A 20,786-nucleotide genomic window follows, 5' to 3' on the forward strand; every position below is an offset into this window, starting at 1 on the left:
TAGTATAGAAATACTTAAAACAACAAACAATTGATTGAACATGCTTCTAAGCCAAGCACCGATTTCACACTCAACTTATAAAAATCTTCCAAAACATTCCATGGCCAATCAATTAAAACAGAGATGGAATTCTCAGTGACAACACGCGCTAAGGGGTTCGTTGCGCCTTCGGGGCCGACGCCATCGGGTATTCTCGAGTTATCGGTGGTGGACAGGCTGCCGGCGCTGCGGTGCAACGCCCGAACGCTTCATGTGTTCCGACACGGACCGGGGGCGGTGGAGGTGATACATGAAGCTTTGGCTAAAGCGTTGGTTCCTTACTATCCTCTGGCGGGGAAGTTGCGTGTTTCTGATGAGAATGAGCTTCAGATTGCTTGTACCGGAGATGGGATTTGGGTGGTGGATGCATTGGCTGATTGTAGCTTGGATGATGTTAATTACTTGGACGACGCCATGTCTATTCCTTATGAGAAGCTGCTGCCTCCTCCGCCGCCACAGACTGACGGCGTAGATCCTCTGGTGCAAATGCAGGTAGGCAGACTTCTTAATCTCATAACCGTGGAAAAGTAGCGAATTAAACCATAATTTTTGTGATTTTCGCAATAGTGTCAAACGATTAAACAATCTACTGTGGGGTGTTCGGTTGCCAAGATTAAATCCCATGATTAAATATGTATCATGTTTGGTTCATAAGATTGAACCCTACAATTTAATCCTACATGGATAGTCTTATGATAATTAGTCATAGCCTCCCCCTCTAACTAAAATAATCTCAAAACTTAATCCTAGATGGATAGTCTCATGATTATTTGTCATGGCGAAGCCGAACGCCACCTATATATATATTTTACTATAGGGTAACACAATTAAACAAACTTTGGTTCAAAATTAGCGAATTAAACAATTATGACATGTTGGGTAGAAGTGATAACTCATCTGCCATTTTTGTTCATAAAATTTCATCCCTAGTAATCACCCCTACCAAACATGGCCACTGCAATACTTATATTCGGTTACCATTTAGATCACAACTTTTGCATGTTTAGGTAACACAATTCGGCTGCGACGGATTCGTGATGGGGCTGATATTCTGCCACAGCATATGCGACGGTCTCGGCGCGGCGCAGTTCCTCAAAGCAGTCGGAGAAATGGCCCGAGGCGCTCCGGCGCCGACTACCCCGCCGGAGTGGCGCCGGGACTTCCTCCCACCATCGCCCTCCGTTCCCCTTCCCATGTCCTTCCCCCCTCTTCCGGACCACCAGCTCGAGCCGGCCATAATCGAAGTATCCACCGACGAGATTGAGAAGCTGAAGCGAGAATTCCGGCAACGGAGCGGCAAGAATTGCTCCACATTCGAGTTGGTGGCGGCGGCGCTGTGGCGGCGGCGCACGGAGGTGATCGCGTTGGACGAGGAGACGGAGGTGAAGCTGGTCTTCTTCGCCAACTGCCGGAATCTGGTGGAGCCGCCGCTGCCGGAGGGATTCTACGGCAACTGCTTTTTTCCGGTGACCGTGACGGCGACGAGGCGGGAGGTGGTGGCGAAGGACGTGTTCGAGGTGGTGGAGTTGATCAAGGAGGGGAAGGCGCGGCTGGCGGAGGAGTTTCGAAAGTGGGCGGGAAAGGCGACGGGGCCGGACCCGTTTGCGCCGCCGTTGGAGTACCGGACGCTGTTTATATCGGAGTGGGGGAGACTCGGGTTCATGGAGGTGGACTACGGGTGGGGGAACCCGGTTCATGTTGTTCCGGTTCAGGGGTCGAGTGTCATTCCGGTCGGGATTGTCTGCTCACAGCCACGCCCGCGAACCGGGGCCCGGCTCATGACGTGGTGCGTCAACAAAGCCCATCTTCCGGCTTTGCTACAAAACTTCCAAACTTGAAATTCTTTCTAAATTAAATAAGATAAGAAAGAATGAATGAGAATTGAAACACAGTGTTATTAAAATAGAGTTCACATGACTGAGCTCGAAAATAAAATATATTCACTATCTTTTCTGGACAATGATTATTCATGTCAAAATATTTATTTTGTTATTATTTTTTAACTATAAAAATTTAAAAATGATTTAAATTGTATACTCTTCTGTCTAAGTTAAATGATTCATTTATTTTGGACACGAGATTTTAAAAAATTGATAGTTTTAAGATTAAATTAAAGTACAACTCAACTAATTTGAGAAGAATATAGTACTCCATATATATTTTAAAGTGTTGTTTTGCTCTTAATTTGCATGAATTAACTTAAATTTACGACTCTAAATATCTGTGGTTGTCGATTCATAACTAAAAAGATTTGAAATTTTAATTTATATGCAAAATATGGTTGGTTATGAATTGTAAACAAAATGTGATAATTTATGACTACGAAAACCATAATCAATTTAGAAGCAACGAGTTTTGTGATTGTCAATTATAGAAATATTAAGGTGGTGTTCGGTTTGAAAGATCAAATAATACCAAGATACAATATATGATTGAGTTGTGAGTTTATTTTAGTCATAAGGGATTAGCTAAAATTAATTATTTTATGATTATCCATCTAGAATTGAGTTGTGAGGTTGAATCTCATGAATCAAACACATTATAAATTTAATCTCGGATACCATCTAGGTTTACTGTTGTTAACCATTCAATTTACCTAAGAGAAAATAGTATGAGTAGATTGGAATGTGTCTTTATTGCTCACTAGATTACTCTGTATGTTAGTGTGATGTATTAAATGCAAGTGTGGGCCGGCCCAGTATGGGTGAGGCTTTCTTTCCAAGGAAAGCGAAGATTCTTGTGAGCTATTCATATTGTGAACGCTCCACCTACTTTGACTCAATTAATTATACTTACTTCATTGCAACCTAAATAATTAACTGAAATATGCCTAACCTACACATGAAATAATGTGATGCAATTTAAATAAATGAGTTATTCTTCTCAATTCTCTTGCAAACTTTTTACATCTTCCACGTTTATTAACTTCATAAGACGTTATCTGCATTTTAAAATAGCGACCTTTTATTTAAATATCTAGTAGTGCCACTTTTTCTTGTCTCATTACAAATTATAAAAATACATAGTATCTATTTGTAGTGGCGATGCCCCAACTCCAACTCCAACTTTCCATTGAATTTGGCCTTTGCTATTATTACCAGCCTTTTGATTATAATATACTACATACATTTAACTGATTCATTCGCTGGACTATTAAAAAAAGGATAAGACATTTATTGGCCGTTGCTAATGCCTAGTAGAGTAATAGTATTATTTATTTATCAAATATTATATATTGGGGAACGCACTAGCTCATAAATTAAGGCACAATTTAATACGAAACCCATAAATCTTTTACTACATTTATTTATACTGATATGGAAGCATAACACAGTCTCCAATAATAATAATAATAATAAGATGTCGATTGTAAGATGCATGATATGTTTAAAAATGACATGAAAGTTGATGCATTATGGATATATATTAGCTGTATAGCTTTAAAACATGAGGTCTAATTGTTTGACCATCACTAATTTGATAAAGAAAAAATTACTAGGAGTATTTGTTTTGGCTTAAATTACCCATCTATTTATTATAGAGACAATATTTCACTATGTCCGTAAAGATGTTTTAGTCGTCAAGAATATTAGTAATTTAGTAGTATGACTTTATAGTCATTCTTATAAAAATAGAAATTTGTTGTTTGTGAATGTTAGTGGTTTTTAAAAATGCAATTTTGTTCTTTATCAGAATTTAATTTACTCTTATTGTCTCTTTCTAATTTTTATTTTATTATTTCTTCTTTGTCTTGTTCATTAAATTTTGGTTTTTTTAGTTCTGTCATTTACAAAAATCAAACTATTAAGTTGATTGTGTAATTATACATACTACATTTGTTCCATAAAAATTTACATACTACATTTGTTCCATAAAAATAGAGATTTTGAAAACAACACAAGTTTATTAGTACATGACAATTGAAAGAAAAAGTAGGAGAGATAATGAGAAAAAAATAAACTATATATGAACAAAAATAGTTAAAATTAGTTTTAGTCTGTACTTTGATTCCATATTGATTTTTTAATATAGATACAAATATCACAAAGAATAAGTAGTAGTATGAAACAAAACCTTTTTAAAGGATTAAGTGGTCCAAGAATTATGACATGAGCTATTACGTGAACAATAGAATAAAATATAACAAGTGAATCAAATTTCAACTATAGTTTTATAATAAATCTTGCTATAATAATACTACTACTTACACAATCTATAATGAGTGTTGAAGCATTTATTTCGAAATAAAACAGTAGTATAGTAGAGACGAATCCAGCTGCACATGTAGAAACAGATACTTAGAAGATGCGATGCAAGTTCACCAAGTGCTTTCTCACCACGCAAAGCATATACACTTTTTTTTCTTGTTGAAAAAAATGGTTGCTGCCAACTTCTCCACCTATAAATAGAAATATTTTGAGTTTAGTTTTAGAAATCTCCCTCTCTCATCCTTAGATTACATTACACGTCTCTTATTTTTTTTATTCAATTCTATACTTTCCTTCACATTACTACATTGTTAGGACTAACTCAGCTTGCTGCTCCATCATCCTTAATATTCTATTACAGGTATTCTCTTTCTCTCTCTGTAAAGGAGTTGCTTTTGTACTTTTCTTGTTGAGCTTTCTGTGTTGCTGTTGGTGAGTATCTTCTTCTTCTTCTTCTCCTTCTCCTTCTCTCTCCTAACTGATGCAAATCTGATTCCTACAATCCTGATTTGGCTTCTTCTCTGATTTGATTTTAAAGTTCTAGAATTAGTTTGTTGAGTGATTATATGTGAAAAGGGAAAGAAGAAGGTGATGACTTTAGTTTTCTGCTCCTTCCAACAAAAACATCACTTTACACCTAACCAATCTTGATCTCTTTTTAGTGCTATCCTCTCTGTGAAAAACAATAGAAATAAGATATTTAATTATGAATTTGTGAGGACTTTGTTGAGTTGGTGTGACTACTAATACATATATATGTATATGTAATTGTGTTTGGATGAGAAAGGAGATTGGATTGGTGTTGATAAATATAGTTGTGTGTGAATCAGCTACAAGAAGATTGTGTTGGCGTTGATAGGATGCAAGCATCCACATCGGAGAGCCATGAAAATGGTGCAGAAGGATACGGGAGCAAAGAGAAAACGGAGGAGCACGCTGTCCCGTTTCACAAGCTGTTTGCCTTTGCTGATTCCTTCGACAAACTGCTCATGATTGTCGGTTCCATTGGCGCCATTGGCAACGGGGTTTCCATGCCTCTCATGACAGTCCTCTTTGGGGAGCTTGTCGATTCCTTCGGCCAAAACCAGACCAACAACGTTGTTTCTGTTGTTTCTAAGGTAATTCATTTGCCTCTCTTCTTCCATTTGTCTCTATTCCTTGACTTACTCTGTTCCAACTGCATTCTAGGTAGCATTGAAGTTTGTGTATTTGGCTTTGGGGTGTGGCGCTGCGGCGTTTCTGCGTAAGCACATTCTGTTTTAGAAGAAAACTTTCCCATTCATTTCATGTTAGTTCAAGTTATGATAATTGGATGATGATTTTGTAGAGGTGAGTGGTTGGATGATCACTGGGGAAAGGCAAGCAGCAAGAATTAGGAGTTTGTATCTGAAAACAATCTTGAGGCAGGATGTTGCTTTCTTCGATAAGGAAACCAACACCGGGGAAGTTGTGGGGCGAATGTCTGGCGACACAGTTCTCATTCAAGATGCCATGGGGGAGAAGGTTGGGAAATTCATACAGCTGGTGGCTACATTTGTTGGTGGCTTTGTGATTGCATTCATAAAAGGATGGCTTCTCACTTTGGTCATGCTGTCATCCATTCCCTTGCTTGTGATCTCCGGTGGTGTCATGTCCGTTGTCTTGTCTAAGATGGCGTCTCGTGGCCAGAGCGCTTATGCTAAGGCCGCGAATGTGGTGGAGCAGACGATTGGCTCCATTAGGACGGTATGCTGAGCTGAAATCACACAAATTTGTGCCTGAGTGTTGTTTATTTGTGTTGATTTGATACTGAATGTTTTGGATGATCCAGGTGGCGTCGTTTACTGGCGAAAAGCGGGCTGTGGCTCAGTACGAGAAGTCCCTGATTGAGGCTTATAGTTCAGGGGTGCAGGAAGGATTGGCTACTGGATTAGGCTTTGGGTCTGCTATGTTCATCATATTCTGCAGCTATGCTCTGGCTGTTTGGTTTGGTGCAAAGATGATATTGGAGAAAGGTTACACCGGTGGCGAGGTGCTCAACGTGATCGTCGCAGTGCTGACTGGTTCAATGTGTGTAACGAAAAAACTTGCTGCGTTCTCTCATCGTAATAGTTATGTAATCGTCTTCTTGTTTTACGTTGTAGGTCTCTGGGGCAGGCGTCCCCGTGCATGACTGCCTTTGCAGCGGGCCGAGCAGCGGCTTACAAGATGTTCGAGACTATTAACAGGAAGCCGGAGATAGACGCGTATGACAGCAGGGGGAAGAAGCTCCAAGACGTTCGCGGGGATATAGAGCTACGTGATGTTTATTTCAGCTACCCTGCACGGCCGGATGAACAGATATTCCGAGGCTTCTCACTCTTCATCCCTAGTGGGACGACGGCTGCTCTAGTTGGGCAGAGTGGGAGTGGAAAATCGACAGTTGTGAGCTTGATAGAGAGGTTCTACGACCCCCAAAGCGGCCAAGTGCTGATCGATGGAATAAATCTTAAGGAGCTCCAACTCAAGTGGATTAGGTCGAAGATCGGCCTTGTGAGCCAAGAACCGGTGCTATTCACAGGTAGCATCATGGATAACATCGCGTATGGGAAGGAGGGCGCGACTAAAGAGGAAATCCGAGTGGCTGCAGAGCTAGCGAATGCTGCTAAATTCATTGATAAGTTGCCTCAGGGGCTGGATAGCATGGTTGGTGAGCACGGCACTCAGCTTTCCGGAGGCCAGAAGCAGAGAATCGCCATTGCTAGAGCGATCCTAAAGGACCCGAGGATTCTACTGTTAGATGAGGCTACAAGTGCACTAGATGCAGAGTCTGAGAGAGTCGTGCAAGAGGCGTTGGACCGGATTATGGTGAACAGAACCACAGTTATCGTGGCCCATCGCCTCAGCACGGTCAGGAATGCTCATATGATTGCAGTCATTCATCAAGGAAAGATGGTTGAGAAAGGTACACATGATCAACTGCTGGAGGATCCAGAAGGGGCGTATTCTCAGCTGATTCGCTTGCAAGAATCCAACAAGGACTCGGACAACGTTGATGACAACGAAAGAGAGGCGAGCATGGGCTCTGGTCGACAGTCAAGCCGGAAGATGTCATTCATCCGCTCCATTAGCAGAGGAGGCTCCTCCGAGATAGGGCACAGCAGTCGGCGTCAGTCATTTGGTCCGCCTCCGGCAATCAACCCCTCTTTGGAAGAAGGTGGTAGTTCCTCTGAGAAGCCACCCAACGTATCCATTCATCGCCTTGCCTATCTAAATAAGCCCGAGGTACCGGTGCTGATATTGGGAACCATATCTGCAATTATTAATGGTGCAGTGATGCCTATATTTGGGATCTTAATATCAAGTGTGATCAAGACTTTCTTTGAGACGGCACCTAAGCTACGGAAGGACTCAAAGTTGTGGTCGTTGGTGTTCGTGGGGCTAGGGGTTGTTTCACTAGTGGCGTATCCAGCCAGGACCTATCTGTTTGGGGTGGCCGGGAACAAGCTGATCAAGAGGATTAGGCTCATGTGCTTCGAGAAGGCGGTTAGGATGGAGGTTTCTTGGTATGATGAGCCTGAGCACTCAAGTGGTATGATCGGAGCAAGGCTGTCATCTGATGCTGCTAGTGTCCGTGCTCTAGTAGGCGACGCGCTAGCCCAAATGGTTCAAGACTTGTCCTCGGCTATTGTGGGACTAGGCATTGCTTTTCAAGCAAGTTGGCAGTTGGCACTAATCATACTTGCTATGATACCTCTCATAGGACTCAGTGGAGTTGTGCAGATCAAGTTCATGAAGGGCTTCAGCGCAGATGCGAAGGCCATGTACGAAGAAGCCAGCCAGGTTGCAAATGACGCAGTTGGAAGTATACGCACCGTTGCTTCCTTCTGCGCAGAAGAAAAGGTGATGGAAATGTACAGAGTGAAGTGCGAGGGGCCAATGAAGAATGGGATTAAACAAGGGGTTATTAGTGGCATCGGGTTTGGGTTGTCGTTCGCCTTGCTGTTTCTCGTCTATGCCACGAGCTTCTACGCTGGAGCACGCCTTGTTCAGGATGGCAAGATCACATTCTCTGATGTGTTTCGTGTAAGTACCAGCAAACTATACATGAATAAACTGATGCTCGGTTGAATGAAATCTAATTAGCCTAATGTTGCAGGTTTTCTTTGCTCTAACAATGGCGGCTATCGCGATCTCCCAGTCGAGCTCGTTGGCTCCGGACTCAACCAAGGCCAAGGGCGCAGCTGCCTCAGTGTTTGCGATTCTTGATAGAGAGTCGAAGATCGATCCAAGCGATGAATCCGGTGAGAAGCTAGAGAATATGAAGGGAGAGATAGAGCTGAGGCATGTGAGTTTCAAATATCCAACAAGGCCAGATGTTCAGATCCTGCGTGACCTCTCCCTCACCATACGTTGTGGCAAGACTGTCGCGTTGGTCGGGGAGAGCGGGAGCGGTAAATCAACGGTCATCTCGTTGTTGCAGAGATTCTACGATCCTGATTCCGGCCATATAAGCATCGACGGAGTTGAGATACAAAAGTTCCAGCTCAAGTGGCTGAGGCAGCAGATGGGGCTAGTGAGCCAAGAGCCTGTCTTGTTCAACGACACGATCCGGGCCAACATCGCCTACGGGAAGGGAGGCGATGCAACAGAGGCAGAGATCATTGCTGCAGCGGAGCTAGCCAACGCCCACAAGTTCATCAGCGGGCTGGCCAACGGGTACGACACGATGGTGGGGGAGCGAGGGGTCCAGCTCTCCGGAGGGCAGAAGCAGCGCGTTGCCATTGCGCGTGCCATCATCAAGGCTCCAAAGATACTGCTGCTCGACGAGGCCACGAGCGCATTGGACGCAGAGTCGGAGAGAGTGGTCCAGGATGCGCTCGACCGGGTTATGGTGAACCGGACCACAGTCGTCGTGGCACATAGGCTGTCGACCATCAAAGGAGCCAATGTGATCGCTGTGGTGAAGAATGGGGTGATAGTGGAGAAAGGAAAGCATGAAACACTGATCAACATCAACGATGGCTTCTACGCTTCATTAGTTGCGCTTCATACCTCAGCTGCTGATGCTTCCTAACTCATAAACATCACCAACACCAATTTTTCCCCTTTTTACTGTATTCTCTTTTACATTTTTAACACAAGTTTTCACTCTTGTAGTAATCATTTAACTTCCATGTCATATGCTACTCAATTTACACACACTTGGAATAGATAAAAAACAGAAAATGCTAAAATAAAAATCTTGCACATATTTTATACGTTAATGGCAGTATGCTGACAACGCAACAAAAAAAGGAGACAGCAAGTATAACTTGCCCACCAACTCCTCGAATATTGAAATATGAGTAGTATATAATATAAGTGAGCTAGACATGTCATGCATGACGTCATTGAAGGCGAACAAAACTACATTATTGACTTTAATGGAGATCATGTGCATAAATATATGTATAAAGAAAGAATCACTTGCATAAAAACAAAGAGAATAATGCCAACTAAACTAACTAAGAAATCTTTCAACAATTTTAGTATCAAAAGTCAAAAACTAAAGCTGAATATTTGCATATTTATCAGTCATCATCATTGTCACTATCATCACTATATGAAACCAAACCAGTTATGTTAGTAGCCTTCTCAGGTTCCTTGCAATCTGTAGTTTCCACTTTTGCTTTCTTAGGTTGGGGCATCACTTTGATCACCATGCCTAAAGGCCGAGGTGGAGGATTCTTCTTCCCACCCACTGAACTTTTTTTATCCTGCACGACAATATATTACTCCCTCCGTCCCAGTTTAAGAGTCACATTTTGTCAATTAAGTCTGTCCCAATTTAAGAGTCACATTTAGAATCTACCATATTTGGACATAAAATTTATCCCCATTATTCATCAAATTTACACCCAAATGCCATTACTTGCATAAAAATAAAACAAAACAAAATTCTAAACATACAAAAAGTCAAAAGGGTCGCACTTTCCACTACCTCACTTCAATTATTACACACTCTAACAACCACTACCTCACTTCAATTATTACACATTCCAACAATTTCTTAAAACCCGTGCCATAACTAAATCTTACTCTTAAACTGGGACGGAGGGAGTACAAAAATGAGGAAACGACTACATCGACACAAAATGGACTTCGAAATATTTTTAAAATCCTGACTAGCAGAAACATAATTCCAAGAGCTTAATTTAGAAACCTAAATAATCTAATCGATCTTTGATTCTTAGGCATATATGATTATCGGAGAATGGATTCGAAAACAATATGAACAACTACCTACAGCCGAGATTTGAAATCATTTGAGTTGCTTGGCCAGTGTAAACATAATTCCATGACTCCAAGTGCATAGTTTAGAAACCTAAATAATCTAATCTGTCTTTCATTTTATCATTTTATGTGTATATGATTATTTGAACCGCCTTTGCTTCTTCCACATCAATAATTTAAAATTCCTCGCACCTATGTTGATTCTACAGCCATGAAGATCTATCATATACCTCCCAATTTTTTCCCTACCTGATGGAGCGCCATGATTACGTTTTGGGTATATTGAAATATTTGTAGAGTCATCTCTACAAATATTTCAATATACCCAAAACGTAATCATGGCGCTCCATATAGTCAAACATAAACCGGGAAAACACATCAGCACATTATGTATTTCATAATCACCTGATCTTTAGGAGCTGAAGGAATCTCCTTTAGCTCGCGAACCACATTATACTGTGATTCCACTGCTTCCTGTATCCAAGAATACAGATGAGATTAGTTATGTGCCAAATTGGTATTGAACATTCAGGTGAAGGGATAAAGGAAAATACCTGAAAACTACGCAGATGCCGCTCTTCTTCTTCTGCAAGTTGTCGCTCATGTTCTCTCCTGGACTGTAAGGGGTAATCAAAAGCTATACAAACTTATCCCTATAGTAAGAATACATGTAAGAGGGCACACGAGTTTCCCTGAGATTCATATTTAAAAGTACATATGCAGACATGATAACTTCAACAAAACACCTGCTTCATTTACAATCGTACTTCCTATTTCTCTCGACCTTCAACTTTCTGACTGCAGTGTAGCCAACATTACACCAACAATCACGGTTCTAAAAGCTCATGCTGTCACTCCATGAAAGAGGTTTCTATTTCAAACCATTTTGTGTCTTTCCTTTTTCATTTTATAACTGTGTTCATCAGATTCTAAGTTGATATGAAGACGATTTAGGGGCACTGATGAAGACAAAGAAAGTAGCATCAGATATAATCAATTTTGGAACCATATAATATGCTCTACTGGAAAATTACTTGATGTTAGCTGAAATCAGTTTGAAGAACTTTGAGATATACTTACAATAGGAACTATTTGAAATTATAGCAAAGTACTTGTATTCCAAGGTTTATAAAAGTTCAAAAACTCCGTAAATTGAGTTACAATAGAAACTGTTTGAAATAAAAGTAAAGTACTTGTGTTCCAAGGTCCATAATCATAATACATACTCCATTTGCTATGGTGCAGAAAAAAATAATGAAAATTGACATTTTGGAACATCAATAGCAAAATATATTTTGATTGCAGTCAATGAAGAACGGTTCGTGCAAGGAATCTGCTACCCCTTACTACAGTTGCACTTAATAAGTAAACAGCAAGAATAGCCTCACCATGTCCAATTTATCGAGAAACTCAGTCTCATCTTCATCCAGAGCTTTTGGAGGCCCTGCACGTAGAATCCGTAAGTAACAGGGTCATGAATTCAGAATGTGCATCTAAATATATCTAATTATAAGCTTAGGGGAAGGACAAGCAAAGTGAAACTAGTAGTAGTAGTAGTAGTATCAACAACTTATATAAGCCTCACCATGTAAACTAATTATAAGGGATGCTAGAACTAATATTCTGGTCTACTGGTCCAGTTCTCAAGTTCACAACTAGATTGTTGTTTCTCGAGGGGCAATAGAATGTCATTACGATGTTGTAAAACAAAAAATACTAGTTCCTCCGTCCCATGAAATAGCGCACACATTGATACAAAACGAGAAATAAAAGTTAGGTATTGTGTTTTGTGAGTGAATAAAGGGCTCCACATTATTGATTTTTGTGTTAGGTAATGTCGATAATGATGGGTCGCGTAACTCGTGTTTAATATTTTTGTAAAGATGTGCGCAAAATAAGGGTACTGGGAAGAAAAATTAAGAAGTGCACTATTTTCTACTGTAGTGAAAGTATACGGTTTCAGAGTTACTGAAGAACTTACTGTGCTTGAAGCGTTCGTTGAATTCAGCATCTTTCTTATCCTTATTTTCCTTTAAAATCTGTAATTTTCAAGGTAGAGTGAGACAGAAATGATGCTCCAAAATTTGTTGACATTCATAATACCCTTCCACATTATGTACAAGAAAGAGTATCATTGAGTAAGTTGAGATAGCAAATCCATTGATCAAAATTGTCAGTGTGATTGTGCAAAAATAAAAAAGGTGAAGCTACAAGAAAAACAGGCGAAATCTTAAGTTGAGTTGCAACCAAACAACAGTTTCATAAACTGAAAAAATGCTAAATTCCTCACAAGAATTAACAGGATGGAGCATTCCAGACGTAGTCAAGCCCTAAATGAAGCAATAAGAAAGAAAGGTAAAAATAGGAATGCAAAATGGAGAGACATACCTCGAAAAGCGGCCTATCTCTCTGAGCAGTACCATCTTCAACTCTTGGCCCCCTGTTCTTCCGAGATTCTGCCAACTGATAGTATGAACGATTAGCCCAACCACACCGGAGCTTTATGTCCTAGAATTAACGCAACAGCAGTAGTCATAATTATATTGGTTACGAAATTAGGGTTAAACCTGATCTTCCGATACGAAGTTCATTAGCCTAATTGGCGGCGGCAAATCATCATCCGCCATTCCGCCGGCGACCTGCTCCGGTTGAAGATTGGATTAAGTAACGAAAGTTGTAGAATGTTGTCTGTTCCTATGCTACGCCATTTTCACAACACGTTTATATAGGTTGATAAAATTAATTACAATCGTGACTAATTATTTTACATATTCTTATAATGTTCATATTTTTACTTGGAGCATCTTCATTCTTCAATGCTTTAGGTCAGCCATAATCCAGCTAAAAACACCTCCTACCCTATCATTAGGATAACAAATCCCTTCTGCGGAGTTCTGCCTCATCAGGACAAGAAACTGGACAAGCAATAGCTTAGTCATAGGCCAACAACATTATAAAAAACAAATAAATTACAATCACGCAAAATACGGAATTAAATTTGCGACACAGATACGGAAAAATGTGATAATTTTATTTATATAAATTAAAAAAAAGTACAAAAAAAATTACATAATTAAAAAAAAAAACACCATCTTGCTTCCACACACGATCCCCAGCTCACTCCTCATCGCCGCCGTCACCGCTACCCGGGTCCCCAAATCTGGCGCAGCTGAGTCCCCCTCGTCTCCCATGGCCCTACGTGTGTGGCCCAAATCGGCCTGCATACTCTGAAGGATCTCATAAAGAAACCCCTTCTCCACAGGGTCATCTGCCGTCTTCCATTGATTGACGATTTTCCACATGTTCATCGACGTTTGTTGACGCGTGAGTTCAGCGAGCTCGGCTGTTGACTTGCAAGTAGGGGGGATGCCGACTGGACCTCCTGGGACCCCTGGGCGACTCCCCTAGAACGGACCCGTTGCTCCGTCCTTTGACCAACCAGGCGGGTGCGGCGAGTAAATGATGGAGGGGACGGGAACTCCTGAGCATCGTCGGGGAGCTCGTGGAACCACCGCTGCTGCTGTAGTCACCGGCAAGGTTCAGCCGCTGCTTCTTCGGCCAGCCAGCATCGACACCCGCCCATAACTTCTCGGAATCCATCAGCACCTCATAGCAGTTTCAGAAGGTGGACTCTTTATAAACATTCTTCAAGGGGAACTGTGACTCCACGATCCTCCTGACATCATCGTCAGTTTGACCGCTGGTCTTCATACGGAGGTTGTTGACATACAACCCCGCAAATCGGGTGACCGCAACCCTTATTCGGTCTCACTGCTTCCGGCACTCCTCCCAACTGTGTGGCTTCCCATTCGGGCAATGTGTCTTGTAGGCTGCTGCCATCTTAGCCCACAAGTTGACGATCCTCTGATTGTTCGACTGGAGAGGATCATCGCAAACAGTCACCCAAGCCTTGGACAGCCCGACGTTCTCGTCATTCGTCCACTTCCTCCGTACATTGTCGTCATCAGCTGCGACGACTCGCCGACCACCTTTTTGTCCTTGTCCCTCTTCTTCTTCGGTGCGCCCCAACCTCGACCCCAACCTACTCCCCTTGTATGAATGGGAGTGTCGTCGTATCGTTCGACTTGTTCCAACAACTCCTCTAGGGAGAAAATGTCATCTCCAGTGAATTGAGTCTCCACTGGGGTCGATGTGTGGGAAGACACAGTCAAAAAGTCAAGACCGGGGCGATAGACATTGTCCCCCCCCCCCCCGGGCTGCACCCCCGGTGTCCCCTGCATCCCAGGCTGCAACCCCTGCATCCCCGGCTGCCATCCCTGCTGCAGGCCCGACACCCCCTGCATCCCCGACATCACCGGCACCCCCTGCATGCCCTGCCAAACCGGCATACTATCCACTTCCCACGGGTACCGTGGGAGTAGCTGACCCGCACGTCACTGGAGTAGAGTTGTTGTTGTTCTCCATTTTGAGATGTTGATCTTGTACAGAAATTAAGAAAGAAAGAAACTCGTAAAAACAAGTGGTGCAAATGTAAATGACGTTAAAATCGCGTATATATAGAGTTTCAAAAAAAAAAAAAAATCTCGCTCGCCGATCGGGAGCCTACAATGGCGGCGAGGCGACCGGCTAGCGCATCGGCTAGCGGTCGAGAATCGGCGTGGGCTCGCCGAAATGACGCTCGCAGATTACAATGATCAGCTAGCGGACCGGCGAGCGCGCGCGGAGCGGCTAGCTGGCCCGCTAGCCGCCATTGGAGATGCTCTTACTTTATAAAGGATCCACAATTTTAGACAGTCCAAGTATGCATAAACCTATGATAATTTTTAAACAACTTCTTGAGCACATACTAAGGTGCTTTACTGGCTCTGCGAGCCGTTGAGCACGTTGTGCTCGCATACTGAGTCGTGTAAGAGCACGTTGTAATTAAATTTTATGTTCATCTTATTAATGTCATGGATTATAAGTAATGCTCAAAAACACTTTAATGAGTACTCCCTCTGTCCACGAATAGAAGTTTCATTTTTCCATTCTAGTTCGTTCGAGAATAGGAGTCGCGGTTCACTTTTGCCATAAATAGTAATATGATCCCACCTTTCACTAACTCATTTTACTCACATTTCATTTAAAACTAATATATTCAAGTGAGACCCTTATTCCACTAACTTTTTTCCACCCACTTTTCTTAACAGTTCTTAAAACTCATGCCGCCCATAAATGAGACTCCTAATGGCGGATGGAGGGAGTATAAATATTTAACGATTATGGGTAGTACCAAAAACTCATGAATAGTGCAAATGTTCATCTTATAATTTAGAGAAGAAATGCACCTTTTCAGTTACCAATTAAAAGAGAAATGTCTTATCAATTTGAGTTGTACTTCATATTCATGTTCGTGTAGACACACACACAAGTCGGTCATATTCATGTTGAATGACAAGCAGACCCACACAAAATGTCTACCTATTTTCGGGTCATATTCGTGTTGAATGACAAGCAGACCTACACAGAATGTCTACCTATTTATTTGAAACAATAAGGCTCCATTTAATATCATGGAATTGAAGCCTTCAATCAATATTCAATGTTTGGTACCACAAAATATTTAAGTTCTAATTCAACAATTTAAATTTCATATCAAAGTAGATAATTAGAATTCCAAATAGTTTTAATATTGATCACCTTCACACATTACACACACTACACACAAAAAACACACACTGTACACACACACACCTCACATACATACACAGTCGACACTCCATATAAATTATGATAATATCATTTTACCAAACAAAGGATTTAGAATTCAATTCCGTAAAATTCTAATTCCATTTCAATTCCGTAAACGATACTAATATGATTTGGATACTTTAAAACTTCATCCGAATAGCAGTACCATATCATATTATCATTTGCTAACTCAGACATTCTTTCAATTAAAAGGCATAAAAGCTACGACCAGAGAGTCATCTTCACGGCTAGATTTTCAAAGACAACATACTCACAAATAGTTACAAATTTATTGGTCAGTCTGATACATGAAGTAGGATGTTAGCTTCTACTAGTTGTTAACTCTCATGTCTCAAATAAGAGAATCTCAACGCTTTCATTGCGTACATGACAGTCTCTGCTTGGCTAATCAGCAGCATTCTCCGAATTCGTCACTCCTCAGTCCTCAGGGTAAATTCACACATACGAGAGCATGCCACATGCAGTTTATTCATCCCGGTCTCTCCACTCTTCTCTCTAAAACCTGCACCAGTTAGTTTGCTTAGTAACAACATATTTCTGAAAATCAGAAACCATTTAGATTCATGGAATCGTCTCAGATACGAAATTAGCAGCCATTCCTGTCCATTTTTAATGATGCGAGCTAGCAACTATTCATTGAGAAATCAGAATTATGGAACCAAATATTGAACACATAACCCAAGACCTCGTGAAATCATCACTTCACACGAGGTAAGGTCCTTTTTGCCAGCTTTATCTCTATCACATGCATTTTACTTCATGGAGAAACAGGGGAAGCCACAGGAGGATGAAAAACAATACTTGGAGGGTTACGAGGCTTTTGTATGACGAGATTCAATTTTGGAAGCATAAGTTTTAATCTTTTTTATTTGAATTTTAGTTAAACTCTTCTGATCTGAAAATACAAGATTACGAGTACTGATAATGTTAGGAGATCACTATCTATTATTGACCAACTAAGTGACCTAATAATACTCCATATATACACTATGACAACTGTGTGTTTCAGAAGACAATCTAGTGCAAGCAACTGGTATTTGAAAAGAAACAGACATAAATTACTACTCCGTCCGTGCCAAGGAAGATGACTCATTCCTTGGGCGGCACGAGATTTTATGCAGTGTTATTTTGTGGGTTAAGTGAAGAGAGAATAAAGTAGTGATAGATGTGTTTCTATTTTTAGTAACGGGTCATCTTAGATGAGACAAACCAAAAAGAAAAGTGAATCATCTTAGTTGGGACGAAGGGAGTATACTAGTATCAAATTTTATTGGTGAAGTAGACATGGAGAACCTAAAGGGAATATAATAGTATACTACGTGATTTCACATAAGTCCTTCTCCAATGAAGTTCTAGACATGACTCAGTCCTACTTTTTATGGGTAGCAACAAAAATGGCATCAAGGGGGATGTTATCGGCATAAGGATTCATCCCAGACATGATTTCTTCTAGTAACTCCATATAAGTATGCCATATGACAACTAGGTATCAGGTTATATTCAATTTTTCTAAAGCATTCCTGCAAAGTGACGAACTTAATGTCCACAAACAGAGCTTTTTAAAGTATCCATATAGAATTATCTGCACAATACAAGAACAACCAAACACTGCTGGGACTTCAGTTTCTATATTGATATGCCTTATAAAGTATATCAGTTTATTCCTAATGAACTTGCACGAGAATGCTTCATTTTTATTCACCCTTGCAAACTAACGAGCAGAAATAGCCTATCCGCCCGCTGATTATGATACATTAGCATGCACTAAATTTTCAAATAAGGTTTTCGAAGAAGGGTGTTAAGCTTAAGCTAGTGTCTGCAAGGGGCATATATCTTAAGGTGCTTGGTATTCATCAATCACTATTTCGGCCAACACCTATTTATGTGAGATGGAACCAATAACAAATGCTCTGCTCTTTTTTTTCTAACCATCTGCTTTCACTCAAAACATGATAGACAAGTATCAACTAACAAATCGATTGTTGAAAGAGACATTAAACTACAGATTTTTGGTCATAGCATTATTCAAAAGGTAGGGTAAGTCAAGAACCTCATCATTAGCTTTGAATCGTCTTCCAGGTCACTCCATTTTGGGTAAGTTGAATAATTGCATCTCTCAGTCTGATATATTCATCAAGAGTATTGTACACTTGGTGAGAGATCCTGACATATCCAGTTATGCAACCATCTGCATCCATGGCTCTGGTCTCCCCATCTCTTGGCACCTCACAATGAATGGGAACTTCCACCAGAAAGTGGTCTCTCAAGTGTGATCTCAACTTCAGCGCATCATCATCGGTCAAAACCCCCAATTTAGAAGGCAACCCAATCATAGCCATGCTCGGACACATCTCAGGAGGCGAACCAAGATTCGTGCCCCATGCCTTAGCCAACATTTGGGCCATTTCCACCGCCTTATCATGGTTTCTATTCCGAATTCCCTCAAGGCCACCTTCAAACCGTCTAGTGAATTCCAAAACTTCAGGAATAACCAGCTGAGAGCTGTAGTCTCGTGTCCCAATCCACGCACTCTCTATAGCTAGACCGTTCCCATATTCATGTGAAACAACAGGATGGTGCAAATCAGGTGATACTGGGGATTTCCGGCAATACAAAAATGCAACAGATGGAGGGCAGAAAAACCACTTGTGCAAATTGCTGACATAAAAATCAGCCCCAATATCCTTCACATCAACATGAATGTTTCCTATGGCATGAGCAGCGTCTACAAAGACGCGCTCCACGCCCTCCTCTCTACAAATCCTAACGAGCTCGCGTGCAGGAATCACAACACAAGGCATTGAGGTTATATGATCAATTATCGCCAATCGCACTTTCTTGCCATTTGCCTTACCTCTAGCCAAGCCTTTCCGAAACTCAGCTATGATCTCCTCATTCGAATTGACGGGAAAAGGCAGGTTAACCACAATGACAGACCCCCCAGCCCTAGTAACATAGGCCTCAATTGACTTCTTAACAGCCTGAAAAGCACAGTGGAGCATGACAACAGCGTCACCCTTCTGAAAACGGCCTTCGGCGAATGCCCAGCCGACGTGCTGAAGAACAATGGCGGCAGCTGTGGTGGCGTTGTCGACGATGGCCACCTCATCGACATGGTCGGCGTTGATGAGATCCTTAATAACAGCGCGGGATTGAATTATTTGAGGCTGCAGTTGATTAAAGAAAAAGTCGTCGGGCTGGCGGAGGAACCGAAACTGCCACCTTCTCTGAGCGGCGATGATGGAGGAGGGGCAGCTCCCGAAACTGCCGTTGTTGAGGCGCGCGATTCCGGGCTGGTGGTGGGCGAATTCGTCGCGGAGTTCCGATTCCGTAATAAAAGAAAGCTTGGGCTTCTTGGATACGTGGGGGGCGGCGCCGTTGACGGCGGGGCGAGGGTCTTCGAGTGCAGCCATCGGCGGCGAAGGAGGGATGATTGAACTAGGGTTTGGGAGGGGCGACTTTCACTAAATTGGGGAAACTCTGCTTTCCATTAACCGTTTCCCTTATCCTATGTGCCTTCGTTACTCTAAAACCCTCCGCCTGTCGCATATTTGATGGCTCCTTTTTTCTTTATTTAATTTCAACAAATTTTTTAGTGGTTAATTCGTGCTGTCGAGCACCAGATGGAGTATTGTTAATTGTAGATTAATGAATTTTGTTGATTTTATATATCCATTGGAATTTGGATAACTTGTTTTATATTTATTTAATTTTTAACTTTAATCTGACTTTTCAAACGAAACTCGCATTTTTTGTTAACAACGCCCATAGTTTGATAAACTAATTTCCTTTCGTATTTGATCTGATTTCACAAGAGTTGAAGTTGAAGTTGTGTTTGTGTGGCTCTCTAAAATATTGGGTGGATGTATGTGTTACAGTTTACTTTTTACATATCACAAGACGAGGGATTAGACATATTTTCGATTTATTGATAATTATATTTACTTTTCTAATACTCCCTATAAAGATCCGTTTGATAAGTTAGTAATGCCTAAATATAGATATTTATATGACTATTTCTAAGTGTTTGATATCATAGTTAACTTATTATGTCAGCCCGTGGTTTTATCTATGGCCCATCCGAGCCTGCAAATTTTTCCTTAAAATACAAAGATATGTATCTCACAAATTTGGTCGAAAGGCATTTCTACCTCATTTATTATGATTTATTAATACAAAATCTAGATTATTTCTTGTCTACCAAACAACAACGAAAAAACCTCCATCCGAGCTTATCTTGACATGAAGCCCGCATTTTTTATCTTATTTAACAAATCTTGTTATATCTCATCTTTCTTATCAAACGAGCTCTTAGGACTAGGAATTAGACAGATTTCTGACTTATTTACTTACCTTTTAATTTACGAATCAATAGAATTTATATACCTACTCTATGCACGCAGATATTAAAATAAAGAAAATATTTATAGCCGATCTAAAATGGTCACTCCTCCACCAAATTATGATACATCCAAACTCCAAAGTAGTAAAAAAAATTCAATAAGAAAATATTCACTATTCGTGAATTTGAAGTTGGAAGACTGCACTTTTATCCTAAAAAATGGAGGCTCATTTGGAATCCAAACTGTTATT

General features: G+C 41.0%; 4 protein-coding genes across 4 annotated transcripts; 2 read left to right on the plus strand and 2 right to left on the minus strand.

The window, feature by feature from the left end:
- Positions 1-99: 99 nt before the first annotated feature.
- On the plus strand, positions 100-1,999 carry LOC125213577 (HXXXD-type acyl-transferase family protein). The gene is made up of 2 exons (XM_048114200.2): positions 100-531; positions 1,047-1,999. The coding sequence occupies exons 1-2, from the start codon at positions 124-126 to the stop codon at positions 1,875-1,877; spliced, it is 1,239 nt and encodes a 412-aa protein (XP_047970157.1). The 5' UTR covers positions 100-123; the 3' UTR covers positions 1,878-1,999.
- Positions 2,000-4,388: 2,389 nt separating this feature from the next.
- Positions 4,389-9,407, plus strand: LOC125215059 (ABC transporter B family member 11-like). Its single transcript, XM_048116361.2, has 7 exons — positions 4,389-4,608; positions 5,078-5,365; positions 5,436-5,490; positions 5,575-5,972; positions 6,058-6,296; positions 6,371-8,291; positions 8,365-9,407. Exons 2-7 carry the CDS (start codon positions 5,108-5,110, stop codon positions 9,280-9,282), a joined length of 3,789 nt encoding a protein of 1,262 aa, XP_047972318.1. The 5' UTR covers positions 4,389-4,608; positions 5,078-5,107; the 3' UTR covers positions 9,283-9,407.
- A 248-nt stretch (positions 9,408-9,655) lies between these two features.
- On the minus strand, positions 9,656-13,198 carry LOC125215060 (NEFA-interacting nuclear protein). Its single transcript, XM_048116365.2, has 7 exons — positions 13,049-13,198; positions 12,870-12,944; positions 12,463-12,520; positions 11,870-11,925; positions 11,036-11,098; positions 10,887-10,955; positions 9,656-9,964 (listed from the first exon to the last, which is right to left on the minus strand). Exons 1-7 carry the CDS (start codon positions 13,106-13,108, stop codon positions 9,779-9,781), a joined length of 567 nt encoding a protein of 188 aa, XP_047972322.1. The 5' UTR covers positions 13,109-13,198; the 3' UTR covers positions 9,656-9,778.
- A 3,149-nt stretch (positions 13,199-16,347) lies between these two features.
- LCD (Pyridoxal phosphate (PLP)-dependent transferases superfamily protein) lies at positions 16,348-19,743 on the minus strand. The gene is made up of 2 exons (XM_048115338.2): positions 18,244-19,743; positions 16,348-16,695 (listed from the first exon to the last, which is right to left on the minus strand). The coding sequence occupies exon 1, from the start codon at positions 19,604-19,606 to the stop codon at positions 18,251-18,253; it is 1,356 nt and encodes a 451-aa protein (XP_047971295.1). The 5' UTR covers positions 19,607-19,743; the 3' UTR covers positions 16,348-16,695; positions 18,244-18,250.
- Positions 19,744-20,786: the final 1,043 nt, after the last annotated feature.

Source organism: Salvia hispanica, chromosome 3 (genome assembly GCF_029641045.1).
Source record: "Salvia hispanica isolate PSC_SH4W2 chromosome 3, Shi_PSC_v1, whole genome shotgun sequence".
Classification (NCBI taxonomy): Eukaryota; Viridiplantae; Streptophyta; class Magnoliopsida; order Lamiales; family Lamiaceae; genus Salvia; species Salvia hispanica.